This window comes from Carcharhinus amblyrhynchos, chromosome 32 (assembly GCF_965287045.1).
Source record: "Carcharhinus amblyrhynchos chromosome 32, sCarAmb.v2.hapA, whole genome shotgun sequence".
Classification (NCBI taxonomy): domain Eukaryota; kingdom Metazoa; phylum Chordata; class Chondrichthyes; order Carcharhiniformes; family Carcharhinidae; genus Carcharhinus; species Carcharhinus amblyrhynchos.
In genome coordinates, this window is record NC_137355.1 from 23,681,256 (window position 1) to 23,696,078 (window position 14,823).

Here is a 14,823-nt window from a genome sequence, read left to right on the forward strand (position 1 = left end):
ACACTGAACAGTTTTGGTCATCTGTCAGGAAAAATATACTGGCCTTGGAGACAATCCAGAGAAGTTCCACTACGTTGATCCAGGATTTGGAGAGATTTTCTAGCGAGACTATGGGATACTTGGGGGGCGTGGCAGGGTAGACAGGTTGTTTCCCCTTCATGAGACTATATTGAGCATCTGAGATTAAGGGTCACCTATTTAAAGCATAGATGAGGAGGAATTTCTTAATTCAGTAGAGAATCTGGAATTTGACTGCAGAGGGTTGTAGACAGAATGTCTCTCAGCCTCAAATATTTAACCTAGTGAGAAACCAAAGGCAGGAAACAAGGATTAGCCATGATCTCATTAAATGGTGGAGCAGGCTCAATGGAGCAAATGGCTTACTATTTCTATAGCTTAGAGGGAGGTTCAAGACAGAGAAGCGACTTCTCAGAGGGTTGAGAGTCCATGGAACTTACTGCAGTGCAATTGATGCAGAATCAATGGATTCAAGACATAGATAAATATTGGATCAAAAGTGGGATAAAGGGCTGTGGAGAAAAGGCAGGGAAGGAGAGTTCAGATGAGATGGAGATCAGCAATGATACAGAATGGTGGAGCAGGCTCAGTTGAATTGGCTACCCTAATTCCTATGTTCCTACATTCTGGTCTTGCATTCGTCCCTTGCAAATTGTCTAGCACATTAATTGTGCATTTGCCAGCTCTTCAATTCACATCAATCTGAATGCGTAATATACCTTTTTACAATCAGGAAAACCACTTTGCTACTTGTGCATTAACCAGAAAAAAAGGTTACCCTTGGTGTTCAGACCCCATTTATCTCTCTGTAGCCTTTAACTCCAATAATAATTCTTACACTATCCTTAAATTTGCACTGTACCCTTGTTAGCGCAAGTGGGCGAAACAACCACGACAGACTCGGTGAAGTTCAAAAACGGCACAGCTTTATTTTCTTCTTACGTCGACGGAGAAGCACAGTCAGGACATACAATCGGACTGTCCCGAAAGCGCTCTAAAGACTCCCCCACAACGGGCTACAGTTATACCTGAACTTCGCGTTTCAAATGCTAATCCTTTATTTACAGTATTTGACTTCAGACATCCTGTTTCGATGTTTGAGTGTTGGAGCATTTGTTTTAAGTGTGTTAATTGTTTTTGTCTGGTTGGTTATTAATGGTCTAGAATCTCTGGGGTTTGACCCATAGGTGTGTTATTGATCTCAGAGGTTTGAGGGGCCAGGGATATTTCCTTAACTATGTTAATTTTAGGTGTTTGACTGGTTTAGAAGTGCTGATTTTGAGGGGGTGGGGATGTGTTCTTTAATTTAGTTCCTGTAGGTGCCATCCTGTCCAATTTCCCTTATGTGCTAGCCCTCATTTGCATTCTACGAGCATGCTCTTGCCTGCTGATCGGTGTCTTTGTGATTTTAGTGGAGGGCTCTGAGGATAGTTTTAGTTTGCTTCCATTTTGTGTACCCATTTCATAAAATTTGTTGTCCGATAACAGTTCCCCCCTGTCGGTCGGGAGCGGGCTTGTTCCGCCCCCCTCAGACCGATGTTCTTGACAAATTTTATGTCCGGTGCTCCCTGCATTTGCACACTGCAATCATACAGTTTAGGGGAGCCCCGGGTTTGTCAAATTAGGTGTATACGGGAGAAGTCTTCCCGATTTGTTAATTGTCCCATATTGCCAATCATTTTGATTAGTTCCCTCCTAGTTTTGGTTTTCTTGCGCGGTATGTATCGCACATTATGACCCCCCAGGATATTGCCAGTATGAGTTGGATGGCAACCAGTATGTGCGAGATTATCCGGATCCAGGGGTGAACGTCTACACTTAGACCCCAGTCCCACACCCTCTGAGCCCATGTCTGGCTCTGTAAGGCTGACCCTGTGTCATGCTCTAGGGTTTTGATATGTGATTGTAACTGGTGGTATAATCGAACAGAGTGTCCCACTTTGAGACGGAGCTCTCTCAGTACTTCTGCTAAGTGTGGGATGGGAGTCTGTTCTGGCTCTCGGTAATATTTGAGGTCGTCTCTCAATGGGTCCGTGGCATTAAGTGTCAGGGTCTGTCTACTTCGGATGTTGGTGATGTGGACCTGGCCAATAGCGACCGGTCTGCGAGGGGTGAAGCAGAAGTTTGGGCTGGGGATCAGGCACGTCAGCCCATTGTATATGAAGGATGTTCTTGTTGTGGCTACGCAATACCTGCCTCGTCCTCCCTATCCTGCCCGGGCAAAGTGTGGATCGGTGGGTGTAATTTCTAGGGTACAGCCCTGCATTTTATTAAACCCACATTCAGCTGTGTCTCATCTCAGTGGGTGAGGGCAAATGGTTATCTCTCCTCTTTGTTGGCAGCCCGAGAGGGAGGTACTGAACATCACGCCGTAACTTCAGTTATGTGGTAGTGGAGGGAGGTATTGCCTCTAACAACACCGATGTTTTCAATCTGGAAGATAGGGAATGGTCCCGAGTCTGGTGTAACTATCGGAATCAATAGGACCATCCCTACTCCCGTACTCTCGCTAACCTCGCAGTCGGGGATCACTGGATATACCTGTGTCATTCCTTTCAAGGTTCGGTTATCCAGCACCCCCTTCCGATCTGCGAGTTGTGCTAGCCGGGTGCAGTCAATCCAATCGGGCACCTCCCCCCGTGTACCTGGTCCAAATTATGTCTTAATTGACCTATCATCCACTGACCGTACGCATGACACAGCTGTCCCTATTGTACCCAGGCAGTGTTTTCTCTCTCCCTATCTATGAGGTGGTTAATGGTACAGGTGTGTGTTTCTAATATTGTGACTCCATCTAGTTGGGTATAGGCACCCCTCTCCCCTAAAAGAGCCTGCTTGGCTTGTTGGGCTAGTGACCGTTGCAGGATATATTTCATCACTTCCTTTAACTGTTCTATTTTATTATTGAGGCCCTGGATGTCAATTGAGTTAATCACGCTGGATCTGATGTTTATCTCTGTGAGGATGTCCTTGACTATACCCCTTTTGCTTGTGTGTGTGTGTGTTGCCTCTGTAGTGTGGTGCTCCCATCGCATCGATAGCCCACTTTATAGTTTCTCTGCCCAGCATTTGGTACATACCTCGTGTCTGTTCTGAACAGCATCCCAGCACCTGGATCCCAAAGATACCAATCAGAACAGGCACGATTTTGTGTTTCACATTGTCGTATACAATTTCTCCCTCGTTCCACAACACCAGTCCTCCATCCGCGCGCCCCGCCCGCTCAGCAAGGGGCAGGGTAAGATTTTGGGCGTCGTGGTCGTGGGGGCATGCATTGTAGGAAGTGCAAAACATACATATAGTGAGACTACTGGAGCCTCAACTAGTCCATAATATCCACACATATCGGTGTCCAATTTCAAAATGTCTCTTTGTGGCTATATTCGTGGGTCTTCGGGAACGGCGCAGAACATTCCAAAGGTGCAGCCAGAGTCGCGCAGCGAGTCTGGCTGTTGGCTAAGATCCGAACACATATCCAACGTGCAGGTGAAGCAGGTCACAGCGAGACCTGGGTGGACTTGTGGCCATGCATTGGAATACATTCTGTTGGTCTCGGGGAATGGTGCTGCCGGCACGCACAACGCCTCGGACGTATTGAATATTATTCCGTGGGATTGTTGATAGGTGGTGTACCCCTGGATGGCAACGCTCGACGAGAAGATCATGGATAGGGCCATCCTCCAAGTGGTTAGCATTATCCTGGAGAGGGGTAGGAAGGGTACACATTATAGAGATGTATAAGATAATGAAGGGGATGGATAGGGTAGAGGTAGAGAGATTCTTTCCGCTGAGAAAGGACAGCAGGACTAGAGGGCACAGTCTCAAGATAAGGGGTGGGCAGTTTAGAACGGAGTTGAGGAGGAACTTCTTCACCCAAAGGGTGGTGAATCTCTGGAATTCTCTGCCCGTTGATGTGGTGGAGGCTACCTCGCTAAATATATTTAAGACACGGGTAGATAGGTTTTTGATAGGCAAGGGAATTCAGGGTTATGGGGAGAAAGCGGGAAAGTGGAACTGATCCACTTCAGATCAGCCATGATCTTATTGAATGGCAGGGCAGGCTCGAAGGGCTAGATGGCCTACTCCTGCTCCTATTTCTTATGTTCACAAAGCCTGGTGGCCGCCAGGTATTAGAATCTTAATATTAACTAATTTCTATAATGCCTCTACATCTATATACACATATACACATATTAGAGCCATGGCTGATGTGTGGCTCTCCTCCGTCGGAGAGATGAAGGTTGTTAATTCGATCTCCGCTGTGTGGATAGAGGCGGTTAGTTATGGGTCGATACGTGGCCCGTTTATGTCGATGGACTACTCTTGTCTTTACAGTCGGTCTGTCCTGTTTCCCCTCCCCCCCGGGGTGGTATGCCTTTAGCTGTGACCAGTGTTTCCAGTGGCCTTTCCCTTTGATGTCAACACAGGCACATGTGTCACTGGTGAGGATAATTTCATGGGGTCCTACCCATTTCGGTGCAAACCCTGTTTGATCGTGGGCAACTCAGATCAAAACCTTGTCCCCTACCTGGGGAAATGTGGAGGTATGGCAGATGTCATGTTTCCTAACCTGGTCTTTTATAGCCTGTTGGTCTCTGGCTGTGTGGTGTAGCTTTCTGAGTTGATGGTCTAACTGTTGCACATATCTTTTCATTTTATCCCGGAGGTGGGGCGGGGGTGCGGAGGTGTGCCACTGTTGTAATTTTAAAAATCTCTGATACTTTGGACCAGTTTGCTTACTCCAATGTTTTACCCCAGTGCCCTTATTTGCAAGATGGACAAAGGACAAACACAAGTAACGGTTCAACAAGTTTATTCAATTGGGTGATGCGTGGAGTGGACAGATAAAGCTATTTACAAACTAGGCTGTGATGTCCTGATTCTTCCTTAGTGAGGGGAACCTACATGGCTGGGCTTTGACCACCAGGTACCATCTCTGATAGTGAGCGCCAGGTCACACGGTTCTGGGAGTCCCAGTACCAGGGGCGCAAGATTTGCAGGGTGCCCCATCCTTTTCGTTGGTGCCCCAGGGTCGTGGTTTTATTGCTGAAGCTCTGTAAATTGGGGCGGGAACCGTGGGTTCATGTGCTGGTTCTGGGGGTAGTGGGTGGGGGTTGTAGCTGCTTGTTGGGCCGGCCCTTTGAGGGGCATGGGTTGGGGTCCATCGTCAGGGAATTGCTGAGATAGTTGTGTAGGGTGGTACCCTACAGTTCTGGGCAAAATGGTTGGGTTGGCCATAGGTGCATATGGGGTTTAGTTCTATCTTGTTCCCTGTACCTGGGGTTGGGAATATAATCAGGGTTCTGCCCAGGGCTGCAGTTTTCTGTATCAATGATTGGCAGAGATATATGGGGGTGGGTGCCCTCTGCACCATTCCCCATCTTTGTCCCTGGCTGCCCCTGCCTGTTCCCACTGTGTCACCTCATCTGGGCTTGCATTACCCTGTGGCTTATAAATATCCACTTCCTCCAAGGCTGCTGTTGTGGTAGCGGCTATGTGCAGGAGGGCTTCCCCAGCTGCAGGGTTGGCCGCACTGTCTGCTAGTTGGTTCCTCTTCAGTTCTGTCTTTACTCTCTGGTGGGCTTTTATCTTAATTACGGCTGCTTCCGAGGGCAGCCTGGCTGCAGCTACCAGGTCTCGAATTATATTTTCATTTTTATGCGGCCCCCACTCCCCCCCCCTCCGTGGTGATTAAACCCGCACCTTTTCCAGGCCATCATGTAATCGTGGGTCACCCCTTTGAAGTTAAATCAAAGTGTAAAGCATTGTGTACTCAAAAACAAACAGACCTTTAACAACTCTGCTCTTACCTCAATGCAACAACAATCACCTACATTCGACAAGCAGCCAGACCACACAAATACAAAAACTATCCAAATTATCAGCTCAACCTTTGATTGGAGAAAATCTATATTCCATCTTGCCAATTAATTGGTAATATTTTCCTAACATGTTGAGAGACTAGTCTCTCTCTCAAAATTCTGTAACACACACCTGCGAACTTCCTCCTTTTGTAAAAAAAACAAAGGATCACTTGGGTGTGATTATATGCAATGCTAAAGTTCTTTAAAACATTCATTCCCTCCCAATCAACAACATCTCCTGGTAATTCCATGCCTTCCTTGCAACTAATAGTCACAGAATTCATCAAACCAGGGGCAAATTCTAAACTTACTGTGGGATCAGGTGCTTCTGGAAAAGAAGTGAGGGATCCCCAGTCAATGCCACAACCCAATCCATAAACACTATCTCCCTCAGACTCAACTGTCCCAAACTGATCACAGACAACATCTTTATCTGCATTGTCAACTTCAGATTTTAATTGATTAATCTTCTGCTGGAACTTGGAGTAATCAGAACTTGGATTCTTTTCACTTACTGAATATACTTTAAACTGACTCATAGACAATATATTTACCTCATTGTTTTGTTCCTGCTTATCTACTTTCCCACAAAATTACTTATTTTCTTCTCTTAACTTCTCAACTAACTCTCTCATAATTTCTCTTTAATTTCATTTTCTCTGACTTCTCACTCTGTAACTCCTCTAAACTACTAATCACAATAACTTTACTCAGTTTCAACAAACATTTTCTTTATCTCTGTTACTCTACCAAGGAGCTGTTCCAGTCAACTGGCAATTGCAATCATTTTCCTGAGCTTGTGAGCCCTTTTACCCACTTCCTTTTGGGCACAAATCCAACAATTCTCTCCCTCGGATCCCAGGTCCGGTTTCAGGGCATCACCCCACCGTACCCATTTGGGCCACTTATGATTCAGATATAAATGGAGAACTTCCTCCATTCAGCATGACAGACCATAATTATTTCCTTTTAGGATTCTTTACTTGAGAATACATAAGGGATCAGAGTAGGGGTCTGGTTTTCACTAAACTCCCTCCCACAGATTTTACCCAAATTTTTTTAGACTGTTCTCATTTTAACTACAAGTTTGTCCACCTTGTGATACAGACACCGAGTTTATGGCCCCAATTTACTGGTCAAATCTGTATTAGTCCTTCACTCACTTGAGACTGGCCGTCACGTGGGGCGCCTGCCCTCTTGATTCAGGCTCAGACGGAGTGTTGGAGAATACTGGGTTGAAGGTTCAACTTCGGAGCTGCATGTTCTTTTTTAATCGAAGTACCGACTGGCTTACGAACTGGCCACGTCGGGGAGCTGGTGTTGGACACTGGGTCTTAAGATACTCTGGGCCACCAAAGCCTGAGCAATTTCCTCAGTGGCTTGTAGTGCCTCAGGCTTTATGGGGTATTGTTTGTGAGGAGTGTGGATCAGCCCGCGTACGTGTAGGGGAGGGATTCTTATGAGGCCGCGGTCTTGTTTTTCCTTGGGGACCCGGTATCCCACATATTTGTGTATTATTTAAATTGTATACCTTTTAAGCATAAGAACATAAGAAATAGGAGCACAAGGAGGCCATCTAGCCCTTTGAGCCTGCCCCGCCATTCAATAAGATCATGGCTGATCTGAAGTGGCTGAGTTCCACTTTCCCGCTTTCTCCCCATAACCCTCAATTCCCTTGTCTGTCAAAAACCTATCTATCCGTCTCTTAAATATATTTAGCGAGGTAGCCTCCACCACTTCAACGGGCAGAGAATTCCAGAGATTCACCACCCTTTGAGTGAAGAAGTTCCTCCTCAACTCCGTTCTAAACTGCTCCCCCCCCCTTGCTTATCTTGAGGCTGTGCCCTCTAGTCCTGCTGTCCTTTCTGAGTAGGAAGAATCTCTCTACCTCTACCCTATCCATCCCCTTCATTATCTTATACATCTCTATAAGATCCCCCCACAATCATGGCCATTGATTATACTCAAAAGGCTAAGAAATTCCAAGAACCTATTTCAATTTAATCCAATCCAATTTCCAAATTTTATTTAAGCTTTGTGTCAAACCCCCCTGTTGTAAAATCACAATTAGGGGAAGAACATTAAAACATTAATAAAAAACAAAAACATTAATACAACCTCTTTACCAAACACACATGAAAGCTTTCAACATGCATTCCACATTACCTTCATCAGGTTTTTAACTAGATTCTTATTTTGTCTGCTCGATAGCGGGTGAGGGACCCTTCTGGTTCCCATTCAAAGGTGGTACTGTTGTTATCCATGTTAGTTTCCTTTACTAGGGTCAGTAGTGTACTAGCCCTGGCTCTAATGCTTTCACAGATACTTGTGTGTGTATCTGATTGGGTTACGGTCTCGTGTTCCCACTGTTAGTACGTTTGTACCTTCAGTGACAGCCCGACCTGCGTGTAGCGGGGAGATTGCCGCTCCCAGAGGCAGGTGAGCTCTGTACAGCCTCTCTGCAGGGGCCGCAGCATACGGAGAGACTACTGACTACAGTGACTGGGGCCAGTAGCTCCTACCCAAACTCCTATCGCTAAATCGACTCTCGAGGGCAGCCATTTCCCTATCTCCCAGGGAGTCACCCGGACCTGGGTGCGGACTGGCATGTAGTTGACCGCGGGTCGGAGTCCCCCAGCGTGTAGTCGTTTTTTTTCACGCTACCAGAGGTCTCCTGCTTGTAGTGGTCGAGGTACTCAGAGGCTCCAGACTTAGTAGCGCCCGGACATGTAGCAAATTCCTTGCGGATTTTGCCCCCAGTGGCCTGATCTCTTGCGCCTGCAGAGGTCCTCACCGACTTGCAGCGCCCGGACGCATACCGAACTCCGAGAGTCCGATCCCAGTGGCCCGAAACCTTGGACGTCCTCCTGAACCTTAAATCCCAGGGTGCTGTCCCTGAACCTTAACTCCCAGAGTAATAGCCCTACTCTGTAACACCTGTTCTGTCGGGTCCCCTAGTGGGCAGTTAGTCTGTGGTCGGGCTTGTCGGGGGTCAGCGAAATATAAAAATAAGACAATGAATCACAGTTCGCGATCCCAGCCGCCCGCCCAGAAAGAAACTTAAACCCACGTTACCGCCGTGCAGCTACTGAACGGACCCTGTTCACAAGTTCAGATCGTGGCAGCCGTGAAACCCCGCTCTGACACTAATATTCCGCAGGTTCGATGAAATGAGTAAAGATACTCACCCAGTGCCAGGAGACGGTGTTCCAGCGACGGTCGCGATCCCGGACGAGCCCCCAGTTGTTAGCGCAAGTGGGTGAAACGACCACTACGGACTCAGGGTGAAGGTCAATAACGGCACAGCTTTATTTTCTTTACGTCGACGGAGAAGCACAGTCAGGACATACAATCGGACTGTCCCGAAAGCGCTCTAAAGACTCCTCCACAATGGGCTAGTTATACCTGAACTTCGTTTCAAATGCTAATCCTTTATTTACAGTATTTGACTTCAGCCATCCTGTTTTGATGTTTGAGTGTTGCAGCATGTGTTTTAAGCGTGTGTTAATTGTTTTTGTCTGGTTGGTTATTAATGGTCTAGAATCTCTGGGGTTTGAACTATAGGTGTGTTATTGAACATAAGAAATAGGAGCAGGAGTAGGCCACCTAGCCCTTCGAGCCTGCCCTGCCATTCAATAAGATCATGGCTGATCTGAAGTGGCTCAGTTCCACTTTCCTGCTTTCTCCCCATAACCCTTAATTCCCTTGCCATCAAAAACCTATCTACCTGCATCTTAAATATATTTAGGGAGGTCGCCTCCACCACTTCAACGGGCAGAGAATTCCATTCACCACCCTTTGAGTGAAGAAGTTCCTCCTCAACTCTGTTCTAAACTGCACCCCCCCCCCTTATCTTGAGGCTGTGCCCTCTAGTCCTGCTGTCCTTTTTGAATCTCAGAGGTTTGAGGGGCTAGGGACATTTCCTTAACTATGTTAATTTTAGGTGTAAACACAGTAAAAAGTCTGACAACACCAGGTTTTAGTCCAACCTATTTATTTGATAATATACTCGTAAGCTTTTGGGTTAGTCCCTTCGTCAGGTGAATGGAGAGTTCTCCATGGGTTGTTTGACTGGTTTAGAAGTGCTGATTTTGAGGGGGTGGGGATGTGTTCTTTAATTTAGTTCCTGTAGATGCCATCCTGTCCAATTTCCCTTATGTGCTAGCCCTCATTTGCATTCTACAAGCATGCTCCTGCCTACTGATCAGTGTCTTTGTGATTTTCATGGAGGGCTCTGAGGATAGCTTTTGTTTGCTTCCATTTTGTGTGCCCAATTTCATAAAATTTGTTGTCCAATAACAATCTTTATGTAGTTGAGACAAATTCAATAATATGCCATATTCCAAATATAAAAGTTTGAATTTGTTCCTTTACATGTGACCTTTTACAGTTGAACTCATCCCATCACAAGAAATTTGTATGTATAGATACCTCTCATTGCAGGTGCAGACTCTGCTTTATTAGTGAGTCTTCTCCAGATGCCAAGCCGCCCAGGGTCAAATGCAAGCAGCAGCCGCCGCCGCCACAAGGGCTCTTTCAGGTAGTAGTGCAAGAAATAAAAGTATGTCCCCTGAATTCAGACAAGTAATCATGATGTGGATGTGCTGGCGTTGGACTGGGGTAAACACAGTAAAAAGTCTGACAACAGCAGAAAGGATGTCCTGAAGCATGGTACACTGGGGAGACCATGCAGACACTACAACAACGGATGAATGAACATCGCTCGACAATCACCAGGCAAGACTGTTCCCTTCCTGTTGGCAAACACTTGTGGTCACGGGCATTCAGCCTCTGACCTTCGGGTAAGCATTCTCCAAGGCAGCCTTCACGACACACGATAGCACAGAGTCGCTGAGCAGAGACTGATAGCCAAGTTCCACACACGAGGCCGGTCTCAACAAGGATCTTGGGTTCATGTCACACTATCTGTAACCCCCGTGACTTGCCTGGGTTTGCAAAACCTCACTCACTGTACTGTCTGGAGACAATACACATCTCTTTAACCCGTGTCAGTGCTCCTTCCACTCACATTGTCAGCCACTTCAAGACTTGAACTGCAGGTTAGGTGTAAAGATTCGCATTCTAATCAGTAATCTATAAACTGTCTGTGCTTTACATGCTCTGTCTGAGGCCAGAACTCTCCATTCACCTGACGGAGGGACTAACCCGAAAGCTTGTGCGTTTACTATCAAATAAATCGGTTGGACTAAAACCTGGTGTTGTCAGACTTTTTACTGTGTTCAGACAAGTACACAGTGCTTTTAGAAAGAGAATGATAATCAGTTTGCACAATAAACATACAAAAAAAACAGGAATGCTTAATCTGCATTTATTTGCAACATAGTAATATACAATGGTCCAGAAGTGACTGCCAACTCACCATTCAAGACAAAAAAAAACTTTATACTGTCAGTCACAACCCAATAATTTCAAGTCTATCCCTAGGTTTTCTGGCTGTTAACAAGCCAAAAGCTCACTTTACTTTGTCAAGTTAGCCAGATGTTATATATTGTCAGTTGTTTCCTTAAGTGTTTTACCTTCAATGAGGGTGCCCATTTGCCTTGCAAAACAAAAACTCTAAAGTAAAAAGGGTAAAATACTCCCAAAATGCTGGAAAATAAGATAACCGGAGTTCAATAGTGCAAAATTACAAATAGCACTTTAAACAAACTTAGTAAAATTGGTTAATTTTTATCCCATTATATTTGGTCCAAATTTTCCAATAGCCAGGTACACAAACTCAGGCACCATTTGGAGGATAACGATGAGTACATTACCAGGAACAGAGAAAACATACTTCAGATTACAAGAGGCTTAATCCTTTCTGTAAGAGTTTGGAATCCTTTTGTACCATCTGGACCTCTGGGCAAACGTACTACTCCTTGAGGCAGTCCACCTGCATTATGCATTTTTCGGGAAAGCATAGGGCTGTCCACTGGACTGTTCTCATGTGATATCACCTGTGCCTGCTTTCGTCTCTGTACCCATGGGCTGCCTGAGGGTGTGTTGCTACTGTCAGATGAATAGTCAGTCCACTTAGCACCTACTTCAGGACTTGTACCAGCACTGAGTTTTGCATCTCCAGTAAGTGGAGATTTCCATGGAATTATGTTTTTCCTTTGTATTGAAGGGCTTGAACGTGGACTGTTCCATGGACTGGATCGAGGTGAGGCATTAGGACTCAAATGATTGTTTTGATAGCTGTTGGGGCTCAGCTGATTATTGGGTTTAAGCTTGCGGCTAATCATGGGAGATGCAGGGTTGCTTTCAGCTTCGGATGAGCTGTAGGCAGAGGAATCTTCACCCATATACTGTAGTTCTTCCACTCGCTTATTGGCAGATTTGCTTTTTGACCCATTCTTGTCACCATCTTCAGCTTCTTTAACCTTTTCCCTGACCACTTTCTTTTTTCGTGGTTTCATGCCTATCAGCACCACTTTCATGCCCTCATCTGTTTTTCCAAATGACTCATGTGCTTTGATTGCAGATTCAACATCTTCAAACTCTACAATCACACACTCTTTTGTTCCCAGTTGTGAATACCGATTGCTTAACCTCTTCATATCTGCAGAAAGCTCCTTTCCAGGCTTTAGAACACGAACAGAAGAGATTGTACCAAACAAGCCAAATACCTTCAGTATATACTCCATCACCTTCTCTTGCAAGCCACAACTTTCAGATTCCTGGTTTTGGTTTAAAGCTTGAAATTCAGGGCACAAGTGCATATCATGTACCAATAGCATCCGACTGGGGAGATTTTCACTTGGGAAGACTGGAACAGCAGTCTTCCTTCTCACTTTTCTTCCTTCTTCGTTCAGCTCCAGTAGCTGTGAGTGCTTGAGAGCAAAGGCAGTGGTTTGCCAGTCACGAGTGAGGTGTTTCACCTGGAATAGAAAAATCCAGTGGTAAGTTAATTCACTAAATGTGTTAGTGACTCAACTGGAGCAGCTCCATACTACCTTACAGCTTACACAGATAAAACTAACCTATTTGAAAAGGACACTGGGTTAAGTACTAATTTTAACTATTTTCCCAAATAAATATACCCAACCAATACTGTAAGTTTTATATTCCAAAAATCTGCTCAAGTTCTTTGCATCCATCCTTCACAAGTAGATGAACTGAATGTCGTGGTGAAAGAGGAAAAAGTAGAGACATCAGGATAAAAGTAGAGAAATGAGGTCCAAAATAGATTGGCATCAATTGCAGAAGCTGTGATCAGAACTACTTAATCCTCCACAGATCTGGGAGAGATGTTTTATTTGCAGATGTTACACATGTTTAAAACAAGGGAATCAACATGGTAACTACAGACCAGGAAATATATTAGTGGGGAAAAACTAGAAGCTATTGTCATGGAAAAAGAATGGATTAATAAGAATTCTTCTGAAAACTTTTGAAGAGTCACATTCTACAATTATTTCACTTAGATGCTGCTTGACCTGAGTACTTCCAGCACTTGGCTGTATTTTAATTATGGGTAATTAAGGGATTTGTAAATTAACTAAGGACAGCACAGTTGTAGGGGGTATGCACTGCTGCTTCATAGCACCAGGGACCTGGGTTCGATTCCAGCCTTGAGTGAACTGACTGTGTAGAGTTTGCACATCTCCCTGTGTCTGTGTGGGTTTCCTCCCATAGTCCAAAGATGTGCAAGTTGGGTAAATTGGCTGTGCCAAATTGATCCTTAGTGTCCAAAGATGTGTTCTTGAGGTGGATTAGTTATTGTAAATGCATAGGGTTCTTTCAGTTGACCAAATGGCTGCCTCCTGCACTGTTCAGATACTGTGATTCTGATTGTGTCTGGCTTTCTTGATGGGGCAGAAGTGCTTGATGACTGTCGAGATTGGGGGAACCGGGCTGGGAAAGTTATAAGCAAACCTGGGCTGAATGTAATTCAAACACACCTGAAGTTTATTATACTTAAAAGGTGAGAGTCATATTCACTTCTGTCAACATGAGGTAATTTAGGGGGCAATTGCCATTTGGAACTTGCTTCATCATTCACTATTATAGCTGATTGATCAGTTTTATTCCATTTTCCTGTCCATCTCCCATAACACAACTCCCTCATCAATGAGGCATCTAACACCTTTAGAAAAGGAAAGAGCATAAAAAATACTTAAAGAATTGGAGATGTGACTTTTTCAGTTATTAAAGACCATAGAACCCCTGCAGTGCAGAAAGAGGCTATTCAGCCCATTGAGTCTACAGCTGAGTTATCTATGTGGTTTTCCAGAATGAATGAAAAATTTGAAATAAGGTAGTGAATTTGAATTTTTACCAAGGAACAGGCTGAAATACATTGCCATGAGGATGGGTGGAGCTTAGCATGATCCTTCATTGAGTTACCTAGCATAAACTGGCTGCCACATTGAAATACTATCATATTGTAATTGTTGCATTGGAAGAAAGCCTTTTATGAAAGGAGCTTTCATAAATATAAATTCATCACTCACCTCATCCAAGGCGGTGAGAGCTAATTATTCCACAATCCAGTCAATAATGAGAAAATTCAGCAACGATTATAATCAAATCCAAAAGCTCAATCTGTCTGCATGGTGCAACACTGCAGAGATTCCATTTTAGGCTCTAAACATTGTAATTCAAAGTTTAATATCAAAAACAAACTATTTATTTGATCACATGAAACACATTAACCCAGATGCAAACAAGGTACTGGAAATTTTTCCCATTGGATACGCCAACTACCCTCTAATATTAAAAAGCACCTTTTTGAAGGAGGTCAGTAATTTAACACTGACATATCCCATTTTATTTCTCCTCACATGCTTCAGTAGAAATGCATCTTTCTCCAGGTTCTCATCCGAAAGGTAATATTCAATCTGAGTAATCAGCTTTTGCATCAGCTCAGGATCAGGAATTCTCCAATCACTGTCCAGCTCATCCAGGTCATTCTCTCCTCCACTGAAAGCAGCAC

General features: G+C 44.7%; 1 protein-coding gene across 3 annotated transcripts; it reads right to left on the bottom strand.

The window, feature by feature from the left end:
- Nucleotides 1-11,195: 11,195 nt before the first annotated feature.
- larp6a (La ribonucleoprotein 6, translational regulator a) lies at nt 11,196-14,817 on the bottom strand. 3 transcript variants are annotated; one of them, XM_080216185.1, is made up of 3 exons: nt 14,615-14,702; nt 14,342-14,474; nt 11,196-12,766 (listed from the first exon to the last, which is right to left on the bottom strand). In XM_080216185.1, the coding sequence occupies exon 3, from the start codon at nt 12,623-12,625 to the stop codon at nt 11,681-11,683; it is 945 nt and encodes a 314-aa protein (XP_080072311.1). In that variant the 5' UTR covers nt 12,626-12,766; nt 14,342-14,474; nt 14,615-14,702; the 3' UTR covers nt 11,196-11,680. The 3 variants fall into 3 exon arrangements, with proteins under 3 accessions (XP_080072311.1, XP_080072310.1, XP_080072309.1); XM_080216184.1 differs by lacking the exon at nt 14,342-14,474 and having other exon boundaries at nt 14,672-14,817; XM_080216183.1 differs by lacking the exon at nt 14,342-14,474 and having other exon boundaries at nt 14,615-14,817.
- Between the last annotated feature and the right edge of the window lie 6 nt (nt 14,818-14,823).

Excerpts from the sequence above, each read along its gene's own strand:
- larp6a (XM_080216183.1), bottom strand. The coding sequence starts at position 14,749 with ATGCAAAAGCTGATTACTCAGATTGAATATTACCTTTCGGATGAGAAC. Across the intron at positions 12,767-14,614 it reads TACTGACCTCCTTCAAAAAG|GTGAAACACCTCACTCGTGA; the intron begins GTGCTTTTTAAT and ends TTTCTATTCCAG.